This window comes from Carcharodon carcharias, chromosome 20, assembly GCF_017639515.1.
Source record: "Carcharodon carcharias isolate sCarCar2 chromosome 20, sCarCar2.pri, whole genome shotgun sequence".
Classification (NCBI taxonomy): Eukaryota; Metazoa; Chordata; class Chondrichthyes; order Lamniformes; family Lamnidae; genus Carcharodon; species Carcharodon carcharias.
In genome coordinates this window covers 62787028-62814630 of record NC_054486.1, presented here as the reverse complement: position 1 = coordinate 62814630, position 27603 = coordinate 62787028, and the positions used below count along the sequence as shown (strand labels likewise).

At 42.7% G+C, this 27603-nt stretch overlaps 1 protein-coding gene across 2 annotated transcripts; it reads right to left on the bottom strand.

Moving 5' to 3' along the window:
* Window positions 1-1369: 1369 nt before the first annotated feature.
* Window positions 1370-27224, bottom strand: LOC121292653 (organic solute transporter subunit alpha-like). 2 transcript variants are annotated; one of them, XM_041214904.1, is made up of 7 exons: window positions 26987-27224; window positions 21137-21291; window positions 19398-19471; window positions 19156-19314; window positions 14247-14358; window positions 11652-11907; window positions 1370-1720 (listed from the first exon to the last, which is right to left on the bottom strand). In XM_041214904.1, exons 1-7 carry the CDS (start codon window positions 27033-27035, stop codon window positions 1593-1595), a joined length of 933 nt encoding a protein of 310 aa, XP_041070838.1. In that variant the 5' UTR covers window positions 27036-27224; the 3' UTR covers window positions 1370-1592. The 2 variants fall into 2 exon arrangements, with proteins under 2 accessions (XP_041070838.1, XP_041070837.1); XM_041214903.1 differs by lacking the exons at window positions 11652-11907; window positions 14247-14358; window positions 19156-19314; ... (1 more) ...; window positions 21137-21291; window positions 26987-27224 and adding an exon at window positions 5674-7581 and having other exon boundaries at window positions 1598-1720.
* Between the last annotated feature and the right edge of the window lie 379 nt (window positions 27225-27603).

Genomic DNA, 27603 nt, shown 5'->3' with positions numbered 1-27603 from the left:
TGACTTTTATTTTAATATTATGATCAAGAGGATGTACCGATGATTAATCTCAGGGAGATAGTTAGCTGGTGAAAGAGGATTTGGGGTTCTGTTTAGTGGAAGTGTGGTTGATGGACAGCCCAGTTTGAAAAGGGATGTGCTGATTGCCTCCTCCTTGCCCTCCTCTTCCTTCTCCTTTTCCTCCCCTTCCTTTTCTTCCTTCTCCTGAGCTGCTCATCGTAACTTTGGTGGCAAGGGCTGTGTAAGGGCAAGGAAGACCTTTCCATCCTCCTCCTCTTCCCTGTGTAAGAAGCTTGTCCTCTTCTTTGCAGCCTCTGCTCCACCTTCCAGTCATCTTGCAAGCCACATGATGGCCTGGTTTTGGAGGATACAGCAGAGCAACACAAAGCAGGACACATGCTCTGCTGTGTATTGTATGGCTTATCCAGAATGGTCTGGCAGGTGGAATCATTGCTTCAGCACCCCAGTCATCTGTTCTATGATGTTTTGTGTTGCAGTATGGCTCTCTTGTACAAGTGCTGGCCACGTGTCTGGAGCAAGGTGTTAAGCATATATTCCTGGTCACCCAGATGCCAACCCCTGGCTGGATGTGGTGGCTCAAAAACAGAGGAAACAGCAGATTGGCGCAGAATAAAAAAGTGTCATGACTGCTGCCAAGATAGTGGGCATTCACCAGCATGATGTACTGGAAAGAAGGGTTCTGCGCAGAACTCTTGCTGTCAGAACTCAGGCCTTGTCCATGTGCAGCACAAAGCCCTGGCAACTTCACCAACTTTAAGCAATTCTGCAAAGCACAAACTCCGACTGAACCATTATAAATTAATCAGCAACTAACCTGACCTGATGCTTCCTTTAAGCAGCACTGGCAGGGTCACAGGTGAACAGGGGCAGTGCCATTCCTGTTTCCGAACGCATATATAGCTCTAATACTTAGCTGGTGAGAGGTTGAGAAAGGCACCACTGACGTCAAATCAGCATTGCATACTGGCTGATATCAAGATGTGCCTCACCAAGGTGCCCTCACTAAAATGGCATTCTGTGTGAAGGTATGCTTGCACGCCACGGACCCCATTTTGGTATCAAAATGGCACCCATAGCACCAAAACTATGGGCACCATCATTGTCCCTGTACCAGTAATTTTGACCCTAAATGCAGACTTTGCTATATACATTTTTCTAGAGGAAATGACACAGGGCCAACATATACAATGACGTAATAGCTGGTGGTGGACCCTGCCTCTCGTTCCCACCCTGACCCATCAGCATGTTCATACAGCTTAAAAAATTATCCAGGCTTCTCTGCAGTGGATCCATTTGGTTAGCATTTTCCAGTTCTATTATGTGAAAGAAAGGACAAAGAAACAATTGCTATGTTCAAGTTCTCTACTCTTTTGTGGCTTGGCAATAACTGTTTCTGACAACACAAAGAAAATACATTTTTGGGGCATTATGAAATATCAAAAATCAATCCAACACAAACAGTTAAATCTCATAGAATTTCATGTCATATATCTCTGTAAAGTACAGTTTTTGAACAGATAACTCAGTAGCAGGCATGAAACATAATTTGATCCATTAGAAAGACCATCAAATCAAGGCATAGTGTGAAGTGGATTTTCAAAATGCAGTGGAATAGATTCTGGCATTTGTTTCCGATAATACTTTCTGGAGACGAGTAGAAATACAAACATTTCCAGGATCTTTACATGGTGGTCTATTTCTGTAAAATAAATGAGACTTTTTAGAGTGTAAATGTGAGCTTAGAAATTAAATGAAAATTAGAAAAAGTTGGTACAATATCTAGTTTCTGTACTAAACTACTGATAAGATAAAGATTAAAATTACAGGAACAAACATGAATTAAGAGTGAAGCAGATAAAAGTGAAGTTAAAGGGTAAAACAAAAGAAAAATACAAACAAAGAAACTGGAAAGGAGAAAAATAAAGTGCAATCACAGAATATAGAATTGTTACGGCGCAAAAGGAGGCCATTCAGCCCATCATGTCAGCACCAGCTCTCCGAATCAGCAATTTACCTAGCGCTATTCCCCTGCCTTCTCGCGGCATCCCTACACATTCTTCCTTTTCAGACACCAGTCTAATTCCCTTCTGAACGTCTCGATTGAACCTGCCTCCACCACACTCTCAGGTAGTGCATTCCAGACCTTAACCACTTGCTGCATGACAAAGTTTTTCCTCATGTTGCTTTTGCTTCTTTTGCCAATTACTTTAAATCTGTGTCCTCTTGTTCTCAGTCCTTTCACAAGTGGGAACAATTTGTCCCTTTCCACTTGGTCCTGACCCATAATGATTGTGAATACCTTCAGCAAATCTCTGCTCAACGGTCTCTTCTCCAAGGTAAACAGTCCCAAATGCTCCAATCTATCTTCATAACTGAAGTCCCTCAACCCTAGAACCATCCTAGTGAATCTTTCTTGCACTCTCTCAAATGCCTTCACCTCCTTCCTGACATGCGGTACCCAGATCTGGATGCAATACTCCAGCTGAGGCTGAACTAGTGTCTTATACAAGTTCAACATAACCTCCTTGCTCTTGTGCTCTATGCTCCTATCAGTAAAGCCCAGGATACTGTATACTTTATTAACTGCTCTCTCCACCTGTCCTGCCACCTTCAATATGCACCTTATGCATTTATACAACCAAGTCCCTCTGCTCCTGTACCCTCTTCACCCCTTTTTATATTGACTCTCTTTGTTCTTCCTACCAAAATGAATCACTTCACATTTCTCTGCAATGAACTCCATCTGCCACTTGTCTGCCAATTCCACCAACTTGCCTATGTCCTTTTGAAGGTCTACACTATTCTGCTCACATTTCACAATGCTTCCAAGTTTCATATCATCCACAAATTTTGAAATTCTGTACTAGGTCTAGGTCATGAATATATGTCAGGAAGAGCAAGGGACCTAACACTGACCCCTGGTGAACTCCACTACAGACCTCCCACCAGCCTGAAAAACAGCCATTAACCACGACTCTCTGTTTCCTGTCACTCAGCCAGTGTTGCATTCATGAGCTATAATTTTTCTCAAATCTGCTGTGTGGTACTGTATCAAATGCCTTTTGGAATGCACACAGCTGTAATATGGGTTCTTTAAATGTCTCAATGGTGAGATCTTGAGAGTTATATATTTAAACATGAACCATTTATTGTTAGTCTTTAACTATTTACAGACTCATGTATAATGCTGTTACCTCCATGCAGGCTAGTTCCAGAATGCGCTCTCTAGATTGCTCTCTCAGTCTATTACCATGTGACTCTATACATCATACAGTGTGTGGGGCTATTCTCCAGTCTCACATTAACCCTTGCTCTGCCAAGCACCTTTACATTACAATGGCATGCAGGCACATCATACAATATATACATCAACAGCATTGCCCTCATCAACCCTCTCTGTTATCACTTCAACAAAAATTCCAGAAAATTAGTGAAACACTATTTTCCCTTAACAAATCCTAAATTAATTGGCGTTTGTCCATGTGGCTATTTTGTCCTGAATTATTGTTTCTTAAAGATTTCCCAACACCGAGGTTAAACTCATTGGCCTATAGTTGCTGGGCTTATCTTTACACCCTTTTGAACAAGGGTGTAACATTTGCAATTCTCCACTCTCCTGGAGCTACCCAAGTCTAAGGAAGACTGGAAAATTATGGCCATTCTCACTTCTCTCAGTAACTTTGGATGTATCTCATTTGGTCCTGGTGCTTTCTCAACTCTAAGTGTAGACTGCCTATTTACTACCTCCTTCTTAATGATTTTAAGCAATATTATTTTATTAATTAATATTATATTTTTATTATTGTAATTAATTGCATTAATTAACTTCTCTTTTACTGTGGCCTGGGTAGACCTTTGGTCAAGACAGATGCAAAATATTCCCCCTGCCTCCATGCTGTAAAACCCCTTTGTAGTCCCTAATCAACCCTATTCCTCCTTTTACCACACATTTACTATTTATATGACTATAACAGAGTTTGGGATTTCCTTTTATGTTAGCTGTCAGTCTCTTTTCTTCTCTTTGATTCTCTTATCAGCTTTTTCACTTCCCCTCTGAATCTTCTATATTCAGCCTGGTTCTCCATTGTATAATCCACCTGACATCTGTCACAAGTGCACATTTTCTTCTTCATCTTAATCTCTATCACTTTTTTCATCCAGGCAGCTCTGGATTTGTTTACTCTATCATTCCCTTTTGAGGGACTATGCCCAGACTGTGCCCAGACTGTTCTTTGAAGGGAGCCCATTGTTCAGCTACCATTTTTCCTGCCAACCTTTGATTCCAATATATTTGGCCCAGATCCATTCTTACCCCATTGAAGTTGGCTTTCCCCCAGTCTAGATTGCTCTTTGTCCTTTTCCAGAGCCAACCTAAACTTTATGATACAATGACCACAATCTCCTAAATGTTTTGTTACTGATATTTGATTCACTTGGCCCACCCAATTCCCAAGAACCAGATCCAGCAGTCCTCTTGTTGGACTAGGAAAATACTGCTGTAGAAAATTTTCGTGAACACAACTCTAGGAAATCTTGGCCTAGCCCCATTTAGGCGTAAACGATTTGGCCTGTACAGGTCCCTTCCCCCCCAGAACTGGTCTCAATGTCCCAAAAATCTAAAGCCTTCCCTCTTGCACCATCATTCCAGCCATGAATTCATCTGCTTTATCCTCCTATTTTTACACTTACTTATGCATGGTACTGAGAGTAATCAGAGATTACTACTTCTGAGGTCCTGCTTGTTAATTTCTTTCTAGCTCCTTAAATTCTGACTGCAGGACCACATCCCTCTTTCTGCCTATGTCATTGGTTCCAATGTGGACTACAACTGCTGGTTCTTCCCTCCCCCCACAGATTGCTCTGCAGCCATTCAGTGACATCCTTGACCCTGGTACCAGGGAGGCAACACACCATCCTGGATTCATGCCTGTGACTGTAGAAACGCCTGTCTATTTCCCTAACTAATGAGCCACCTATCACTATTGGTCTTCCAGTCTTCCTTCTACCCCGCTGTATAGTTGAGCCACCGTGGTGCCATGGACTTGGCTTTGGCTGCACTTCCCAGATGAACCATCACTGTCATCATTAGTCAGACTGAATACAAGCTGGAGAATGGGATGCAGTCAGGGAACTCCTGCACTTCCTGCCTGTTTCTACTTGACTGAACAGTGGCTTCCCTCACTCCGTGCATACTCTTAAACTGTGGGGTGAACACATCTATAAACGTGCTATCCATGAAGCTCCCAATCTCACAGATGCGCTGCAGTGATGCATGTTGCTGCTCAAGTTCCGAAACACGGAGCTCAAGCTACTGCAACTGATAACACTTCCTGCACAAATGGTAATCCTTGCGTTCTTACATAGCACAAGGTATGCACTCTAGAGGTTGGAGCTGCCCTGCCTTTCATCCATTTGTTAGTTAATAACCTTGCTACTGATAATAAAGCTTTACCAATACTAATAAACTTTATGACAATTAATAAACCTTACCCATATGAATACACCTTAAGAATACAGGTATATCCTAATAAAACTTAATACACATTACTCGTAGTAGTAAAACTTATTTTAAAACAAGAAAGATAAGACTCACTAGTTTATTTTCTCGTTTAGATAAGATAAAAATAAAACACTCTTCCGCCAATCTCCTACCTGCTTTGCTATGAAGTCACACTTTGACCTTTCTTTCGAAACATGGACTCTGAACCCACAGACTACCAGCTGGTGACAGTAGATAGCCCCGCTCTGGTCTCCCAGTGATTGGGGATAGCCCCGCTCTGTTCTCCTGGTGACAGCGGATAGCCCCTCTCTGCTCTCCCGGTGATGGGGGATAGCCCTGCACTGCTCTCCCGGTGATGGGGGAATAGCCCCGCTCTGCTCTCCTGGTAATGGGGGAATAGCCCTGCTCTGCCCTCCCGGTGATGGGGGATAGCCCCACTCTGCTCTCCCGGTGTTGGGGGATAGCCCCGCTCTGTCCTCCTGGTGATGGGGGATAGCCCCGCTCTGCTCTCCCAGTGATGGGGGATAGCCCCACTCTGCTCTCCCGGTGATGGGGGAGAGCCCCGCTCTGCTCTCCCGGTGATGGGGGATAGCCCCACTCTGTCCTCCTGGTGATGGGGGATAGCCCCTCTCTGCTCTCCCAGTGATGGGGGATAGCCCCGCTCTGCTCTCCTGGTGATGGGGGATAGCCCCACTCTGTCCTCCTGGTGATGGGGGATAGCTCCACTGCTCTCGCGGTGATGGGGGATAGCCCCGCTCTGCTCTCCCGGTGATGGGGGAATAGCCCCGCTCTGCTCTCCTGTTGACTGGGGATAGCCTCACTCTGCTCTCCTGGTGATGGGGGATAGCCCCACTCTGCTCTCCCGGTGATGGGGGAGAGCTCCGCTCTGTCTTCCTGGTGATGGGGGATAGCTCCATTCTGCTCTCGCAGTGATGGGGGATAGCCCCGCTCTGGTTGCCCGGTGATGGGGGAGAGCTCCGCTCTGTCCTCCTGGTGATGGGTGATAGCTCCACTCTGCTCTCCCGGTAATGCGGGATAGCCCCGCTCTGCTCTCCTGGTGATGGGGGATAGCCCCACTCTGCTCTCCCAGTGATGGGGGATAGACCCACTCTGCTCTCCCGGTGATGGGGGATAGCCCCGCTCTGGTCTCCCGGTGTTGGGGGATAGCCCCACTCTGCTCTCCTGATGATGGGGATAGCCCCGCTCTGCTCTCCCGGTGTTAGGGGATAGCCCCACTCTGCTCTCCTGGTGATGGGGGATAGCTCCACTCTGCTCCCGTGGTGATGGGGGATAGCCCCGCTCTGCTCTCCTGGTGATGGGGGATAGCCCCGCTCTGCTCTCCTGGTGATGGGGGATAGCCCCACTCTGCTCTCCTGGTGATGGGGGATAGCCCCGTTCTGCTCTCTCGGTGATGGGGGATAGCCCCGCTCTGTCCTCCTGGTGATGGGGGATAGCCCCGCTCTGCTCTCCCGGTGTTGGGGGATAGCCACGCTCTGCTCTCCTGGTGATGGGGGAGAGCCCCACTCTGTTCCTTGGTGGCAGCGGATAGCCCCGCTCTGCTCTCCCGGTGACAGTGGATAGCCCCACTCTGCTCTCCCGGTGATGGGGGATAGCCCCGCTCTGCTCTCCTGGTGATGGGGGATAGCCCCACTCTGTTCTTGCTGTTTCCTGCTGTTCATGAAGCCCCACTTTGGAGAATGGAAAAGCAGCAGCAATACTCACGAGCCAATCAACTCACAGCTTTCCACTGATGTCAGAGTTTGATTTTTTTTTCTCTTTCACTTCAGGGGTGCTGATCCACTTCCAACCCCTCCCGGTCTCTTCACGTGATGCTGACCTGCTTCGCACTGCTCCTGCATTATAATGTGTTATGTTTAACTCTTTGTTGCAAATGTGTGAATTTTTTGGTGTTATTTTCCAATGAAAGTTCAGAGGCAGCTTTATTTCAGAAGACCAAAGGAGTCGTGGATCCAAATTTCAAGAAACTACTCAGGTGTTTTGGTAACTTCAAAGATGAGATGTTCCTTATATCCTGATCAGAACGGGTGATTTCAGGACCTCCAATTACATATGCAATCACAAATTGTTGTTTCAACATTGTTCATTTTATTTCCGGATGCAATCTTGTCAAGTTTCATCTAGTAACCATAAAAACTAGGACGTTCCAATAGGCAGAGTTTTTGAGAACTGGCAAGAGCCACTTGAAATTCATCATTATGCTGAGACTGGCGTGTAGCCAGCACAACACAACGTTCCTATTTGCTGCACATCTGTTTGGACAGGGCTGCTAATCAGATATCACTGACACCACTTAAAAACAGCCACACCTTTTAAAGGGAGGGCACTGTGGCTGCAGGCAGCAGAAAAGCATTGAAACTGTCCAACATGGATGGAAGATCTGCAGAAAGCATTCTCCTACCACCACCCCCCCAACCCCCACCTTGTCCCACCACCACCCATACTCACATACTCAACACTGAGGCCAGTTTGCACACTTCATTATCCCAGAAACAACAATGTGGCGATGACCAATTGATGTGTTTTTGCAATGTTGCTTGTAGAATAAATATTAGCCAGGACACTGAGGATAATTCCACTGCTCCTCTTCAAAATAGTGCCATGGGATCTTCTACATCCACTTGATGGGGCATACGGGATCTCAGTTTAATATCTCACCCGTAAGACAGAACCTTCGACAGTGCAGCACTCCCTCGGTACTGCGTGGGGTTTCAGCCTTGATTTTGTGCTCAAGTCCTGGAATCAGGATTGAACCCAGAACCTTCTGATTGAGAGGTGAGAGTTGCAGTGTTGGCTCAGGAAGTTAACATCAACAGCTCAGCTACCATGGTCTGGCTGCATGCTGAAAGAAGCTTAATGATGTCATCAGGGTTGTCAGGGTAAGAAATAAAAACTGTAACTCTCGGCTCAATTACTCTTTGCGAACACCTGCAATCCCACAACTCACAGCCCTCCCCATCCCCACCTTCCTTCACTTTCCACAATTACTGCAGCACACTTCACTCCACCACCTCCTCCTCCTCCTCCTCCTCCTCATACTTACACACTCTGTAACTCCTACTATTGTGGCTATTGGAACACCCATTTTCCCACACCTCATATCCTGCCCACAATGTCAGTACTATTTGAACCTAACAGACACATCTTCAAAACAGCTCACAAAGCTACTGCTAACATGTTCCCTTCTTTCTTGCTAGAGGAGGTGGTACATAACATTAGAGAGCAAACAATGACCAGAGTATGGCTAGGCCACTATATATTTTGTCACCACTGGCCGAGGTAAGTGAAAATGTGGCAAGAGATATCCCACAGGAATATTTTGCACCTTACCCTCTTTTCCCCCTCACTTCTATCCCACCTTATACACACTGCATGACAAAATGCAGCTGCAATCAGCAGTCAGTCATCTCCCTTTGCTTACCTTGGCACTAAAAGTTGACATTTGTCCCTCTCTTTCATTTTAGGTGCAGAAAATATAGATGGCCCTGCCACAATCCAGGAAGAGGAGCCTTTGTGAAGTTTTGCACTATCATTCAATCTGACTCTAGCAAGCAGAAATCGAGAAGGCGCCATGGGTACATTAGCGAGTAGGCTACAGATTGGCTTTTCACATACTGAATCACCGGGCACAGGTGTACAGGACCTAGGTTAGAGGGATCAGATGCCAGAGGAGACAGCTCATTGGAGGCGGAGATCACATCCTATCTGCAAAGGACTTGGATGTTGACCCCGGGGATCTAGATTACTGAAGAAGGCTGATTATAAAACACCAGGAAATGCCAAGTGCACGGGACTGCCTGCCAGAGAGCTTGTGCGCAATACATGAGAGGATGGAGGAGTCCAGCTCTGACCTGTGTCAGTGCTTGGCACAAAGAATAGAGACCACGGAGTGGGTGGTCAGCTCCAGGCACCATGCAGTGGGTGGTCTACCATGATGGAGCCTCTGATGGCAGCTCTGACAGTTTCCTTACCAGCTCACACTACTGCCGTGGAAGTTCAGATGACTGCCAGCTCTGGGGTTTAACATTACCAAAATGTTGCATCCCTCCAGAACCCTGTTCTCATGCAGAGCAGTAAAAATGCTGAAGCTGATTCCCATGAGAGTGGCTTGGTTCCATGGGAGAGGCACCTGCTGTACTCTCTCAGGATGACAGTGTGCCTATCCCCTCCAGCTCCCATTCTGTCAGGGCACTTCGCAGCACCACACAGCCAGCTGGGCCACAGAGTCCCAGTCTTCATGGCTCAGAGCTGCTTTACGGCAAACACTTCAGCCACCTGGTGTCTTCAAAGAAAGCTCAACAGCCTTTCCTCTCTCACACTATAGCACATAAGACAGACACTAGGGCGATACTTAATTTTAAAAGCTCATGATTATCAAACAGGATGCTTTTTTTCATGATTTATTGTTGGTGTTAATGTTTTGAGTAAAGTTAATGCAGCACTAACGTGCTTAGACTGCAGGAGGATGAGCGTTTGTGAGAACCGTGGTTATAAGGATGATAGGATTGTTGGTGCTATAGGATCGAGAGTTTCTATGAGAGTTTTCTCACTTATGGGGACTGCTAGGCAAAACTGCTTGTGCTCTTCTTCCTCCACCTTTTCCTGCCTTTCCACTTCTTCCACTCAAGTGGTGGTTAAGAGTGGCTCCTCCTGACTGCAAAATTATACAGCACACCACAACAAACTTGGAGCCACAATCAGGATGTATATCAGAGCTCTTCCAGAAAAGTCCAGAGAGCAGCAGCATTGTTTGAGCATGCTGATAACTTAATTGCTCAGTAGGATCTCTGGCAATGACATGGATGCCGCTTAGGCCAGCTCCTGTTCAGTACTCAGATTCCTCACTGGAATTATGAGCCTTGTCTAGAGGGGATAGTGCTTTTTATCATATAGCCAGCCTGTAACCTCATGACCTGATTGGAATAGAGGTGGGACAGAGGACTGAGAGGGCGAATAAATTATGGCTGCTGCTAGGAAACTTGTATTGTCTGCTGCCTGTGGTCACAGACAAAATACACATTGTGGGAGAGAGATCTTTCTCTGTTCAGGAAGTTTCATGCCTGCTGATAGGTAGTAGGATAATGTGAGTTAGGTCTATGATCCCTTGGATAAGCTGCAACAGCGCTTTCTTGCCTGGCTTCACTTGGTCCAATGTGAAGGAGATGTAGCTGTCCCTTCTCAAGAAGAGAGAATTGATCACTTTCTTGATGCAACAGTTTACAGTAAACTGTGAGATATCATGAATGCTACTTACTGCATCCTGCAACAACCCTGTGGCAAATGTCGGGCCACAGCGGCCTTCACAGTTACAGGCTGTACTGTCCATGCCCTGGTTTTGGGATCCAGTTCTGGCTGCAGCAAGTTACAAACAAAGCTTTGTTACTAACCTCCCTAGTGAAGCACAGGCACCTCATGCAAATCTGCCACCAACGTTTCCTCTCTTGTGTTTTTATGTGTGCACAATTTATTCACTGAAGTGCACGGGCCTTTGAGTTTTTTTGCACGGCTGAGAACGCACGGTAATTTAAAGGGGCCAATTGTGCTCAGCCTGTGTGGGAACTTCTATGTTGCTGTGCAGCCATGCAGCTTAGGGGAAGCACTGTCTGCCACATTCATCTTTTACTCAATTTGATTCAGATGCTCCAAATTCAGATACTTAGGTCTAACTTGGGCAATAACCTGTGGGAAGAAAATTATAAAAACAGAAAGATGTAAGAGAGTTGTAGGAAGAGATAGTCATCAGTAAGACTTAACTGAAGGTCTGAACCTGGTTATATTTTTTGAAGTAAAATTTAAATCCTGATAACATTTTCAGAGGGATAATACATATTCAGAATTACAAAACTGCTATTCCATACTAAAATCTATCAGGTTAATTTTCTCTTATTCATTCATAGGATGTTGGCATCACTGGGAAGGTCAACATTTATAATCTATGTCTCATTGTCTTTGAGAAGTGCAATAGCTATTATCAAGTGCAAGTGTTAATAAATGCATTGTCGTTGTTAATATATAATTTTTAAAAATTTTCATTTGTTAAAATATCCTTCCTACACCTTTTCACATTCATAATTGACAAGTGACATTTCATATTAATGGAGGTTCCACTTACGTGATGCTCTGCCTTTTGAGGAATATAGACTCACACAGGGAATGACATTATAGGTTGCAAGGCATTCAAGAATCAGTGGCTGCAGATGGCTGAGGATGGTGTAGAGAATTATAATTGTATATTTGGCCATGAGATGATAACTTGCTTCTGCAATTCCAAAGGCAGCCTTCAGTAACAAGTTAAACACATATAAAGATGATAGAGCTGATATGTTCAGCATGATCTTGATGTAAAACAAGGGATTGGTTGGATGTACCTGTAACACAAAGTTTCACTAATAGGTATAGTTCAAAAGAAGTTCTAGCCTTTTGGCTGCCATGTTAAGGTTTTTCTACAACGTCATAACACAAACATTTTCTAAACCTACCAGAGCATGATATTACAGAATCACAGATTTGTTACAGCTGAGAAGGCAGTCATTGGAGACCTCATTAAAACTGATTTAAGTTAAGGAAAGGTAAACTTTGCAGTTTACATGGATGAAACCCTGAATTGAGAAGTCTAGTGATATAGTGTATTCAGAAAAAGCTGTTTGTAATCTGCTCAGTATCATGACATAAGATTGTCCCCATCAGTCTCAAAAGTTGTTCATTTCATCTGAGCAGTTTATGGATGGCATCAAATGGAGTTGAAGCAATTCATGCTACTTTTGAGCATTGTGAAATAAAGCAACATATTAAGCAGAGGCTTGGGCAAAGTTGACCCCCATAGATCAATATCAAACCAACTTTCAATTTCAAACTTCACAAATTTGGTCATTTCAGATTTAGATGTGTCTGTCTTTTCAAAGTAATTGTGGCCCATATAATCTGGAACATTTTGAGACATGCGCACTACCATTTTGCAGATAACGGTTTACATTCTCTTGCTGACAATGCCACTCTTAAGGTGTGCAGCTGACTTCTGTAGTTGAACCAATAGAAACAAAGGTTTTCAATAATTTGAGGGTCAAGAATGAAGGTGCATAGAGATAAGATTCAATGTTGGTGATTTAGGAGAGAGGGAGCAGGATAGGTTTCTTGTCACACCAAGACTAGGGTTTTTTGAATGGTGGAATTCCTCTTCCCCCCATTTGACGAGCCAGCAGTGAACACATTGCCTCTGATACTGGCTGCCCTGCAACCATTTAATGTTCCAAGGCGGAAGGAAGTCCCGCCTCATGCCAGCAGCAGCAGAAGCTGCAGCAGATAGGGCTGGGACTGCAAGTGTTCCCCAGAGTATAAGTCCCTGGGAGACCAGAACCTGGTACATTTTGGGGGTCTCAGGGTGGGGAGGGGAGATGAGGCCTGGTGGGGGGATGGAGAGGGGGTGTTGGGGTGTCACTGGAGATGCCAGGGTGGTGATGGCGGGGGGGGCAAAGAAGCACCCATAGGGCCAGACATTTTGGAGGTCACCCAATGTTAAAAGGAGGCCATTGATGGAGGTGTCCCCCCACCTTCCTGCCCAAAACCTCAGCAGGGGCACTTTGTGGGCTTCCCTGCCCCTCCACTCCACCTGCCATCCTGAAAATTGAGGCTGGGTGGAAAACAGCCCTTAAGTGGTCATTAATTGGCCTCTTAAAGGCCTCAATTGGGGCAAGTGTGGGGCATGGGGGGGGGGAGGGCTAGCCTAGGCCTCACTCATCCTACCGTAAAATTACAGAAAGGCTGTGGCGGGTGACAGCCCAATGGGAAGGCCATCCAAAGAATTTTATGGCCACCCCCACCCTCCCCAGCCCCCATACACACCTGCCAGTGGGGGAACATAAATTTATGCCCCAAAGGTTCTGATGCTGTGGAATGCGGCACTGGAGAAAATGATTACAATGAAGACTAGGTCAGTATTTAAGAATTGGGTAGATAAATAATTGAAGGAAAAGGGAATAATGGGAAATAAGAACAGAGTACACAGCATCAGATTATAGGATATACATCAAATTGTTGGATTGAGCAGCTTGCTTTGCATTGGAATTTCTATGTAACTCTATGGTAGGTCATTAAACATTTGGCAAGAGTGCATATGAGCCTTTGTTAGGCAGATACATCCTCAGAAGTGACTTGATGTGCAGCATAATTTACAATAAAATGTGTGAGGGAATTTCTACCATCTTTATAATGACAGTATAGGAACAACAAAAATCCATCAAATGTTGCTTCCACCATTTGGATGTGCAGAGTTCTAGTAACATCAGTTTGCCTCTATGCAACACAACCATAGCGGGTAATAAAAACCAGATATATAAAGTCATTCTCAAACCTGAATGTTAGATAATGCCGATCAACAGTTGTTGTCCCAAGTCTTAAAAGGATATAAAGGCCAAATTAATTTGGACAGTGTCAGCCATGTTCCTAATTTGCATGGGCTCAAACACTAAACAGTTCACAAATTGACAGAATCTTTCAATAACACAGAAAATACAAAATTTCACCGTATTTACCAGAATATATAGAATATTCCAAACTTTCTAATGACACACACTTAAAGAAGTTTTATTCTAGGACAGTGTCAGGAATTTCAGAGATTATAAAATGGATCCAAAGCTTACAAACTTTTTTGTTTATTTGAGACTGCTAGATCTGCGTATTAGCATTGAAACAAGCAAATCTCAGAAGTTACCTCTCCACTGTCATATTTTCCATCAGCCCACAAGACTGCAGAGATGAACTGAAGCACAGGTTGTAGAATCAACGTCTGCAAAATGCCAATTCGAAGAATTCTATAAGCTTTTCTGTGAAACAAATAGCCCAGCATTTAAAAATGAGTATTTTAAATATTAAAATAACGTTATACATTTACTGTTCAAAAGATGGCTTCCCATCTTTCTTATTTCAAAATTATTCTCATTGTTGATTTTAATTGATAAAAATGTGATAGAATAGGAAGACTTTGCATTACACTTTATCGTATTTATAACTATCACCTGGGTTCAGTTGTTATCATTCTTATATCTGTGTCAGAACATTGTCAAGTAATTGCTCTAAGTTGATTTAGAAGTAATGAGGGAGGAGCTGCCTTTTGAAATGACATTGAACTGAGACCTAATCCTCCAGCGGAAGTATGTAAAAATTCAAAGAACAGCAGTTGAGTTCTCCAAGCATATCAATTAACCTCACTGAAAACAGATTATCTAGTCATTCACTTATGCCCATGTTTGTCTAATAACAGTGGCTGAACTTCAAAAGAATTAATTGACTTTAAAGATAATGGGTGAAATATTATCTGTCAAGGGTGTGAGGGATTAGTTAAGTGTGGGGGGAGGGAGGCCAGAAAATGGCTGTGTATGGAAAATCCGACATGTTCCTGGACTCTTCTCATATTTAACAGGGTTGTGTTTGGAAACGAGTAGGAAACCCCTCTGAAGCAGTCAGATAAGACAGTTAAATATGTTGTTACAATCCCCATAGAAGCTGATAAGTTTTAAAAAAAGAGATGAATTTCCCATTGACCAACTCAAAGGGTCACATGTCAAGATTTCATGTTTTAAGACATTTTCTGTAACAAACACACTAAAATCAACATAGACTAAACTTTAAACCACAGGAAAGGTATTCTTTATTAACACAACCTGAAACCTCATGCCATGTTTATACAGTACTACACTTTCAACGGAAATGAAGTCATGAGGTGGTCTTAGTCAATAGTGTGCCATTCCTGATGGCAGAACTGAAGTGTGCGCTGCTTCTGTTCTCTTGCTTTTTCCCATTTCCCATGCAATTACAATTAAAATTTAAAGTTCCAGAGGAGTGCACAAGGAGAGATGTGTGATCACATGGTGAGGGATGATTTTCAGTGTGAAATCCACTGTCAGCTGACAATGCTGTAGTCACTGGTGGGCTACAAAAGAGCCTCCTGGACAAACGGGGGGTCTGCATCACGGCCATTTGGATCCCAACCATCTGTGAATAAAGCCACTGAGGACTCTTGCTGCCTCTGCCAGGTGGAATTTTAACTCAGCTGGAAACTGGCTCAAATGAATCTCATCTGTAAGATTTTTCATTCTCAGGAAACTCCAAGTAACTCTGCCTCACATACAATGAATGAATCAAATACTATGATCAGGCACAAGAGACTGCAGGTAGCACTCCGGCCATGCGTCATGACGGGCTGGCCTTTATTGACCCATGCCTGCTCCCAACTGGCTCGCCTGACATGGGGAAAATTCTCCCCATTATTTTGGAACTGTTGCTTCTTAATAAACTATTTAATGAAACTGCTTTAAAATCACTTATGAACTTAGAGTTACAGAGGTCTATAGCACAGAAAAAGACCCTTCGGTCCATCGCGTCTGCGTGGTCAAACAAGTACCTAACTATTCTAATCCCATTTTCCAGCACTAGTCCCATAGCCTTGTATGCTTTGGCATCACAAGTGCACATCCAAACATTTCTTAAATGTTATGTGGGTATCTGCCTCTACCATCCTTTCAGGCAGTGAGATCCAGATTCTCACCACCCTCTGGGTGAAAAAATTCTTCCTCACATCCCCTCTAAACCTCTTGCCCCTCACCTTAAATCTATGCCTCCTGGTTATTGATCCCTCCACCAAGGGGAAAAGTTCCTTCCTGTCTACCCTATTTATGCCCCTCATAATCAATCATAACCCCCCTCAATCTCTTCTACTCCAGGGGAAATAACCCCAGTCTATCCAATCTCTCCTCATAACTAAAATTCTCCAGCCCAGGCAACATCCTGGTAAATCTCATCTGCACTCCCTCTAGTAGAATCACATCCTTCCTATAATGTGGATTCCAGAACTGTACGCAATACTCCAGCTGTGGCCTAACCAGCGTTTTATACAGTTCCAGCATAACCTCCCTGCTCTTATATTCTATGCCTCGGCTAATAAAGGCAAGTATCCCATATGCCTTTTTAACCACCTTATCTACCTGTCCCGCTACCTTAAGGGACCAGTGGACGTGTACATCAAGATCCCTCTGATCCTCAGTACTTCCTGGGGTCCTACCGTTCATCGAGTATTCCTGTGCCTTGTTTGTCATTATGACAGACAGTTCTTTAAGCACATCCTCATTAGCTATTATCAGGGTAATGTTAGAGTTAACCCTTTACTCTATATGTTGAGGTCTGCCCAATGGATCTGAACCCCTTCAGTCTGAAGGGTTGAAATTTTTGTAGCCTGCAATACGGAAAGAAATTAGATGAAATTCAATGGGGAAATAAGCTAGCAATGGCAACGCACCCATAAAACAACAAGAACAGAACAAACAGGAACATGAATAATGAATAAACAGGACCCCCATGTTCTTCAGTCAAACTGAGATACAGGGATCAAAAAACATTGCCTCTAAACCCACATTCCTCACAACACAAGCACAATCACAGTAAGAAAACTTAATGCATCAATGGATTTCTCCCACGAACATGATGTAATCAAAATAGCTTTTTAAAATACTTTCATTACTATAAACCCATTTTTGCATGAAGATGTTGAGTGCTGCTGTTGCTAAAATTAACAGGTTAATAGAAGTCATTGTTGCTGCAATCGTGTTTGTTTTAGTTTTCTGGTTCAATTTGATCTTGATTGTTTTTAGTGGGCTGTTTTATGTATCAGACGATAAAGGAAGGACATTTATTGTGTATTTCCTTGCCTTGTTTGTCCTGCCCAAGTGCATCACCTCACACTTATCCGGATTAAATTCCATTTGCCACTGATCAGCCCATCTGACCAGCCCATCTATATCCTCCTGTAATCCAAGGATATCCTCTTCATTATTTGCCACCCCACCAATTTTTGTGTCATCTGCTAACTTACTGACCAACTCTCCTACATTCAAGTCTAAATCATTTATATATATCACAAACAGCAAGGGACCAAACATTGATCCCTGTGGAACCCTGTGGACACAGGCATCCAGTCACAAAACACCCCTCGACCATCACCCTCTGCTTCTTGGCACTCAGCCAATTCTTGACCCCCTCTTTTGGGTAATCTAACTCCTGGACCAGAGTCTTACAGAAACCCAACATCAGGAGGACTTTCAGCTGTCTATCGTCCCACAGCATCAGAAAATTAGAAATAGACTCCTGACATGATTTTTCAGTGCCCAGCCAGTTAAGAGCCAGAGAGCCGCTTGTTGTTCAATTAAGGATGACAGGTGGGCTCCCAAGGGTGGAGAATGAATAGGAGGTCCTCTAGCAATGACACATTGGCGATCCCATAGTCACAGTCCCAGGTTGGAGTTGCCAAGGCATGGAGTGCGGGTGGAGAGAGAGACAGAGAGTATAGGGATAGAGAGAGAGAGAGAGAGAGGCACCTCCATCTTGAGACGGCCTCTGAACACTTTTTAAAAATATAAAAATAAAAAGAGGCTACAGCTGCCAAGTGGCTGCAGGGAGGCTTAAAAAACCCACTGGAGGGCTGGACCCCCAGTCTTCCACTAGGTGGCAGCCTCTTCACTTAGGCCATGTTGTAGGGGACCCGCCTGCTGACTGGAAAATTTCAGTTGACTTGGGAGTGTGGCCTTAATCACCTTCATTGGCTATCTGTCACTTGAGGGCAAGTATCTGTTCAGCTCCAGACTGACATTTTCGAAACTGGCTCAGGAGCAGAACTGTGCTGGCAAACCGGCACACCGACCTACAGCAGGAGATCTTCGGCCTGCCAGAATGGGCTTTGAAAATCCAGCCTGTGGTCTTTCCGCTGAGACACTATACAGAGGACTCTTAGGTAGATGTAAATGATCTCATGACATTATTTTGAACAGGAGCACGGCTTTTCCAGTATATTGGGCAATATTTATTCCTCAATCCATAGCAGTAAAACAGATACACCTGGTCATTATCTCAATGCTCTTCGTGGGAACTTGCTGTATGCAAACTAGCCATTTCCCTACACTGTAACAGTAATCCCTCTGTTCACTATTTTAAAGAAGGCACTAGCTTTCTAAAAATAAATTAAATAATGCACAAAGCAACATAATGCATGTTATAATTAATACCACAAAATATAATTTCAACCCAAAGGAGGCTTGAGCCATGTCCAAATATGAGTCAATTTTTTTTAAGTGAGTAATAGTATGAGGAGAAATTGAAGAAAAAAGAACAAATGAAAAAAGTGAATTAAAATGCTTGGCAATGATTACACATTAACTGCAATAGAAAAATTCAAACAATTTATGACTAAATCTTATGATGGAATCAGTACCTTGAAATCACTTTTATAACCCATTCTTCTTCATAATAAATGGACTAAGGAATGAATAGGATAGGCGTTACTATATTTTTAACCCATTTTATTTACTGGTGGCTGGTGTCACTGTGAGCATCCACAAATTGCTCTATACGGCTGATAAAAAGGTAGATCTTATGAAGTTGTACTCCCAATGTGGAGCTTTACTACCAGGTGTTCAGTCAAGTTGCTAATAAATACTCCCAGCAGAAAATTCATAAGTGAAAATTCATAAAATCTACTCTCTGAAGTGCATACTTAATCCTTATTAGAAAATAAATATTGGTATATATTGTAAGCATTTATTACATGGGAAAAAATCACAAATAAATATGTTTACCTGTTTATCCTGACTTTTGGAAGACAGGTACAGCAACAGCAAAAAGGTCCCACATTTAGTAAAGCGTCCACATATTGCAGTTTTTCAATAGCTTCAGTTACTCCGCCAAGGTAACTTATAGTAAGGTGGAAGAAACTAAACAAAGCTATACACGTATAACTATAAAAGATAAAAAAATCAGATTAGCTGCTAAAACCGAGTTCATCACTCATTTTCCATAGTACTTTTTTAATTATACTTACACAGTTGCCACAAGGTCAACCAAGCTTCCAGCTCGTGGAACAAACATTACCAATTGGTAGGCAATAGTAGTTACCTAAGAATAAAAGAACATGAGCTTTTGCTGAAGGTAAGTCATTTACTGTACCAAAACAATTTAATGAAATGCTGTAGGATGAAACTACACTTAAATTGCATCTGGCTGAAATGAAAATATCAATCCAAACTCCAAACCATTTTCCACTAAGAGTCACTTTTACATTGAGAGACCTTCGAAGGACAAGAATGTACAAGTGCTTTAAATACTAAAAATAGATAACAACAATGATAGAATTTTAATTTTTTTTATATGTATTTAATCCCCATTTAGTGAGTCAATCTCAGCCAGGGAGATAATTAGTCTTCAATGCTCCTGGTGTCTCAGCACTCCTAATAATTATCCAATGCACCCTGTTGGAAACTGCATTTATGTGAATCTTAATTGATAGCATACTGGGTCGAATCTTGCTGCAAAAATAACGGCATGTTAAAGCACATGGCATTACTAATGAACAAATTGGTCAGCAAGTTTGTGGGATTGAGAGATATGTCATGAGCTGTGAATCACAGAATTTGCAAGTTAAGTTTCACCACTTTACCCTTTATGTTGCACAAATAGCATCTTCCCTGTTGTTTTTAAGAACTTGCTGGATTTGCATATGATTGTTCATTAAACTCACCACAGAAAATTTGGGCTAGAAAGAAACAGCATAAGTATCTTTTTAACAATGTGACAATGACAATTAAACTCTCTGGCTCAGCAAAGGAACAATTTAAACTATTCATTTGCATTCCTACATGAAGTAAATTGGGTTTTTCAGGCAGTAGGCCTTGGCGCCCCATTTTACACACTACATCCATCCCAAAAGAAGCAGTAATTCACAGAAACATCCAGTCCCCACTGGTTAGGCTTACACATAAAGAACAGTCATTTGGGCAAGGTGTTAACACCGCGGGAACTGTACCCAACCAAAGGGTCAATTTTAACCCAGTGGGTTTGAGGTGGGAAGGAGCTTGGTCAAATCTGAATGCACTTGCTGTCCTAGTTTAAGGTCCAGCAAACCCAGGCTTTCCTTCCCAAAACAGGAGAGAAGAGGGTGCAGAGAAACTGCCAGAAGACAAGGATCGACCAGTTATTTTCTTTCACTTGCATGCAGGATCTTTTCATTGTTCCTGCTTACCTGCTGACCTGCTTCAACCTAATAGGAAAGCCGTTGCAGCTCCCTCACTCAGGCTGTAGTTAAAAAGACATCAGGGCCCCATTGACTGCAAAGGACCAAATTAACGCTTATCCATGAGGCTCCTGTCTGGCAGGTACCCTATCTGCCACATAAACCAATGAAGTTAAAATTGTATGTTGTTGGGAACGAAGTGGGAAATGGAGCTGCTCCATTTTAGCAGCTGCTGTTCCACTCCTACCTGACAGTAAAAAGTCAAATTCTGCTCCAAAAGTCAGAAATAGCACCAAGAAAATTGAATAAAATTGCGGGAGAATTTATACCTTATTTTACATATTGAACTGTTTAAATCTTAATGTAGAACATTCGGGAACCAAAGGTGATGGAAAAATTATCCTCTATTTACAGTGACTGTTCCAAGTGTATTGAAATTTTATCACCATTAATACCTAAAACCAGCTGAATCATATTGTGCAAATATCACTGCAAACACAAGTATCTGTGTAATACATCGACATAACACTTCCTTAGAGCATGCTACTTACAGGGAATAAGCCAAGGACCAACAGGGTCTTCTCCCTGATTAAGTCATCCAAAATATTGTTATGTAAATAGGTCCATAGTTCAAAGAAGATAGCATAAGTGGCAACTGCTACAATATTGAGTATGACCATGAAGGCAATGTCAGCATTAGTGAGACCTATTGAAAGAAGAAAATTAAATTTACAACAATGCCTCACACTGTTATTTAAAATGTAATCAAAGCTTAATGTTAATAGTATATTCATTATCAATTTATCACTATATGTCCATCCAAATGAAATTTAAATAAGTAAGGCAATTACTCTGTGATATAATTTCCCTCCATTGTATGTGTCTAGTGCACCAATATATAAGGAATGTTCTCAACATCATGAGCTAAGTTCTTCATGGGTGAAATAGGCAAGTAAGCAGCCAGATGGGAATAGCAGTTGTCTGTATGACTCCACCACTGACCCATGGTAATTTAACCCTGGGGTCCTCATTTTCTTATTCAGTTTGGATCACTAATTTTTTTCCTTATTCTTGTGATGGGGGCAGTGAGGCAAGCCCAGTAGTTATTACCCAAACCCTAAAATTGTCCTTCAGAAGGTGGTGGTGAACTACTTTCTGGAATCAGTGCAGTCGATCTGGCATAGCAGCTTGATACATTCAAGTAGCTTGCTGGACCCTTTCAGAGGGCAGTGAAGAGTCAACTCCATTGCTATGGAGCTGGCATCACATGTAAGCCAGGCCAGAGAAGGATGGCAGATTTCCTCACCTGAAGGGTATTAGTAAAGGGGATGGGTTGTTTTTTTATGACAATCTAGTAGCTTCATCATTATTAATAGGATCAGCATTTTATTCCAGATTTATTGATTAAATTTAAATCCCCTCAGTTGTCATGGTGGAATTTGAACTCGTGTCTCTGGAGTGTTAATCTAGTAACATTATCACTAAGCTACCAGCCCTAATACTCTTCCTCTTGGGTTTACTGCTGCTAAGAAGAACATGGGAGCAGGAGTAGGCCATTCGGCCCCTTGAGCCTGCTCTGCCATTTAACTAGATCATGGCTGATCTTCTACCTCAATGCCATCTTCCTGCACTATCCCTGTATCCCTTAATGTCATTGGTATCTAGAACTCTATTGACCTCTGCTTTAAACATACACACTCAATGACTGAGCCTCCGCAGCCCTCTGGAGTAGAGAATTCCAAAGATTTACCACCCTCCAACTGAAGAAATTCCTCCTCATCTTGGTCTTAAATGGCCTACCTCTTATACTAAGTCCATGTCCCTTGGTTCTAGATCCCCGCCAGCCAGGGAAAACATCCTTCCTGCACCTACCCTGTCGAGCCCTGTAAGAATTTTGTACACTTCAATGAGATCATCTCTCATTCTTCTAAGTTCTAGAGAATATAGGCCCAGTCTCCTCAATCTCTCCTCACATGACAATCCCACCATTCCAGGAATCATTCTGGTGAAACTTGTTGTACTCCCTCTGGCCGTTATATCCTTCCTTAGGTAAGGAGAAAAAACCACACACAATCACCAAGGCTCTATACAACTGCAGCAAGACTTTCTTATTCCTGTACTCAAATCCCCTTGCAATAAAGGAGGGAAGAAAATTAAGTTCTGGTGCAGCCTTTAAAAGACTGCAGCCAGTTAAAGGGTGGCATCACTTTCCGAGTAGCTGCAAGAGAAGAACAGCAGCCCTGTTGAATAGTGGCAGCCTTTGTGGCAGAAGAGGGGAAGCAGCTGGAATGGCTTCTAGATTTTCAGATAAATCTCTGGAGGGCTTGAATCCAGTGTTGAGAGCAGTCCCAATCTGCACACTTCTGGAAACACTTGGCCTATTGCAAGTGAGCCAGCAAGCATTGAACTAGATCTTTCTGAGTCAAGGTCCTCTCCTTCTTCCAGACTGACAATCAAAATGAGTCTGTCTGGCAGTAACTCAGAATGTATGTTGTCTGTTATTGTTGGGTTGTCTCGGAGTACAGTTGGTGTCTTACTCTGGTAAAAGGCCTCGCTGGAGGCAAAGATCTTTCCTTCGAAGTACTTTTATTTACATAACTAACTATTTACAAGATTACAGAATATCAAGACAGACCTACTGCTCCTCTTTTAGGTTCTTCTCACTCATCTCTCTTTCTGAGCAACATCATTATAGAGTCATAGCGTCAAAGAGGTCTACAGCACAGAAAAAGGCCCTTCGGCTCATCGAGTCTATGCCAGTCAAACAGTCAACCTGTCAACCTAACTATTCTAATCCCATTTTCCAGCACTAGACCCATAGCCTTGTATGCCATAGCATCGCAAGTGCACATTCTTGAATGTTATGAGGGTATCTGCCTCTACCATCCTTTCAGGCAGTGAGTTCCAGAGTCCCACCACCCTCTGAGTGAAAAATTATTCCTCACATCCCCTCTAAACCTCCTGCCCCTTACATTAAATCTATGCCCCCTGGCTATTTGTCCCTCCACCAAGGGGAAAGGTTTCTTCTTGTCTACCCTATCTATGCCCCTCATAATTTTATACACCTCAATCATGTCCCCCCTCAATCTCCTTTGCTCCAGAGAAAATAATCCCATTCCATCCAATCTCTCCTCATAACTAAAACTCTCCAGCCCAGGCAAAATCCTGGTAAATCTCCTCTGCACTCTCTCTAGTAGAGTCACATCCTTCCTATAATGCGGATTCCAGAACTGCACGTAATACTCTAGCTTTGGCCTAACCAGTGTTTTATACAGTTCCAGCATAACCTCCCTGCTCTTATATTCTATGCTAATAAAGGCAAGTATCCCATATGTCTTTTTAACCACCTTATCTACCTGTTCCGCTACCTTAAGGGACCAGTGGACATGTACACCAAGATCCCCCTGATCCTCGGTACTTCCCAGGGTCCTACCATTCATCGAGTATTCCCGTGCCTTGTTTGTCATTATTCCAGATCTTTACCACTGGCTGCGTAAAAAAATTTTTCCTCAAGCCATTGTTGCTTCTTTTGCCAATCACCATAAATTGGTGTCCTCTGGTTCTTGACCCTTTTGCCAACAGGAAGTTTTTCCCTATCTGACTGGATTCTTCATGAATTTGAAAACTGCTATCAAATTTCTTCTTAATATTCTCTTCTCCAAGGAGAACAGCCCCAGTTTCTCCAATTTATCCACATAGTTGAAGTTCCTCATTGCTGGAACCATTCTTGCAAATCTTCTCTGCACCGTCTCTAATGCCTTCAAATCCTTCCTAAAATGTGATGCCCAGAATTGGACACAATACTTCAGTTGAGGCCGAAATAGGGTTTTAAACAGGTTTAACCTAACTTCTTTGCTTTTATACTATATGTTATTTTGTAAGGCCCAGGCACCTGTATGTTTTATTAATTGCTCTCTCAACCTGCCTGCCACCTTCAATGGTCTATGCACATATCCCCCAGGTCCCTCACAACTCTGCTCCTGTACCCTTTTTACAATTGTATCCTTTAATTTATATTGTCCCTCCTCATTCTTCCTAGCAAAATGAATCACTTCACACTTCTCTGCATTAAATTTAATCTGCCACTTGTCCACCAGCTTGCCTAAGTCCTCTTAGAGTTCATCACCAGCCTCCTCAAAGTTAACAATGCTTCCAAGTTTTGTGCCATCTGCAAATTTTGAAATTGTGCCATTAACATCAAAGTCTACATCATTAGTACCAACCAAGAAAAGCAATGGTCCTAACATTGACCTTTGGAGAACTGCACTATATATCCACCTCCAGTTCAAAAACCAACCATTTAGCATTACACTCCTGTCACTCAGCCAACTTCATATCCATGTTGCTACTGTTCTTTTTATTCTATGGGCTCTAACTTTGTTTACAAGCTGTTACGTGGCACTTTATGAAATGCTTTTTGGAAGTGCATGTACACCAAGTCATGCATGAAGTACACTCTCTCTTACCTCATCAAAAAAATCAGGCACATTAGTTAAACACAATTTTCCCTTAACAAATCTGCGCTGGCTTTTCTTAATTGATCCACATTTGTCCAAGTGCTTGTTAACTTTGTTTCTATTATTTTATTGTTTCTAAAACTTTTCTCACAACCGAGGTTAAACTGAATGGTCTGTAGTTATTGGGCTTATCTTTACACCTTTTTTTGAACAAAGATGTAACATTTGTAATTCTCCAGTCCTTTGGCACCATCCTTGAGTCTAAGGAAAATTGGAAAATTATGGCCAATGTCTCTACAATTCCCAGTCTCTCTTCCTTCAGTATCCTTGGATACATCTCATCCAGGGCTGGTGAATTACCAATTTCAAGCACAGCCAGCCTATCCAATACCCCCTCATTAAAATTTTTTTAGCCCATCCATTGTCTCAACTACTTCTTCTTTTACTATGACTTGGGCAGCACCTTCTTCCTTGGTAAAGACAGATGCAAGATTTAGAGCATCTCAGCCATGCCCCCTGCCTCCATGCATAAATCTCCTTCAGTGCCATTCTGAGGGACTGCTTTCAGTGTTGGAGTAGTAGTTGGACATCCAAAATCTGGCACCTCAGGACCAAGACCTATGTTGGATTTCAGGTTTTCCTGGATTTTGGACATCCAACCTGTACAGTACCCAAATCTAATAAATGCCCTGAATACAATAAAAACCTGAAACTGATACAGACCCTGGAATGAGACCAGCGGTCATTTCAAAAATGTCCTGTTATTGGACAGTAGGATTTTGGATGTCCAACCTGTATTATGTTTTGGGTGGGACATTAAACTGAGGCTTTTTCTGCCTGTTCAATTGGACATAAAAGATCTCATAGCAGTAGGATATAGACAGGGTAAGTGTAGGGGCAAGAATGTGCCAGAAGGTATATAGTATGATGTGGTAGACAGGGGAATCAATTTCTCAGTGTCTACCTTGTCAAGCCCCTTCTGAACGTTGTATGTTTCAGTGAGATTATCTCTAATTTTTCTGAATTCCAGAGAGTATAGGCCTAATTTACTCAGCCTCTCATCATAGGACAATCATTCATCCTGGGACCCAATCTACTGAACCTTTGCTGTACCACATCAAGGAACGTTTATCCTTCCTTAGATATGGAGACCAGGCATGGTCTCATAGAGTCATGGGAGCAGGAGTAGGCCATTCAGCCCCTCGAGCCTGCTCTGCCATTTAACTAGGTCAATGCCACCTTCCCGCACTATCCCTGTATCCTTAAAGCCATTAGTATCTAGAAATCTATTGACCTCTGCTTTGAACAAACTCAATGAGCCCTCTTGGGTAGAGAATTCCAAAGATTTACCACCCACTGATGAAGAAATTCCTCCTTGTCTTGGTCCTAAATGGGCTGACCTCTTATTCTGAGACTGTGTCCCCTGGTTCTCGAATCCCTCAACCAGGGGAAAAATCCTTCCTGTACCTACCCTGTCTCACCAAAGCCCTGTACAATTGTAGCAAGATTTCTGTATTCTTGTACTCCAATCCCCTTGCAATAAAGGCCAATATGCTATTTGCTTTCTGGATTACTTTTTGTACCGGCGGGCAGACTTTCTGCTTCCTTGTGTGACTCCTGTTCCTTTTTCTTCTGTTCTTGTTGTATTTGAAGAAGCACCAGGCCTTCTCCTGATCAACATTAATCCTTCATCAAAACAGATCATTGTTGTTTGTTGGATTGTGCTCTGTGCAATTTGGCAGCTGCATTTGCCTACACAATAACAGTGATTATGCTTCAAAAAAAGTTGTTAGTTGTGACATATTTAGCTCATCACGGGGATGTGAAGGTCACTATACAAATTCTTCCATTCATTATGATTGACAGGCTGCCCTTTTCAGAAATTGAACAGTGTAGTGACACTGGATCAATTTTAATATTTAAAATCATAATCCGTTGTCTTACCTTTAATTTGATCTTCAGAACTTGGCAAGGTTTTGCTGCAGTTTGACATGATTGTCGGCAAAGCTTCAAAGAAAACGTTGTTCAAGGAGTTTCAGACAAGACTAAATATCTTACAGCAGTTAAGGACTGCTCTAAGTTCCTCCCTATAAATACAATAATCCTTTCTGATATTTCGGCGCACTTGAATTGAAGTCAGTGCTTATGCACAGGATATTGTCAAAGGGACTTCCCTGTGATTCATCATGTACAGTAAGATAAACACTGCAATCAGAGGCAGTATACCTCCAATAGAATGAAACCAGAAGTAATGTTAGAAAAGTGAACTTTGCAATTTAACCCTTTGGGTGAATACTAAGTGCTTTTCCGGTGCTTTCAAAGCATTGTAAACATAAAACTTCTAGCATACAACATCTGAAACCACAAACATTTATTTACAGTATTCTCTGAATCAACTGAAAAATCATAATTATGAGGTATTTTCTCTGTTTGGTCTGATAATTACTGTCTACAGGGGGTTAAAATATGATCAGTTAGAGACTGGTACCAGTTAACAGGAACAAACAGTTTTATCATGCTAGTGAAATGTCATGCACAGTGAATCTCAGAATGAGGAGTAA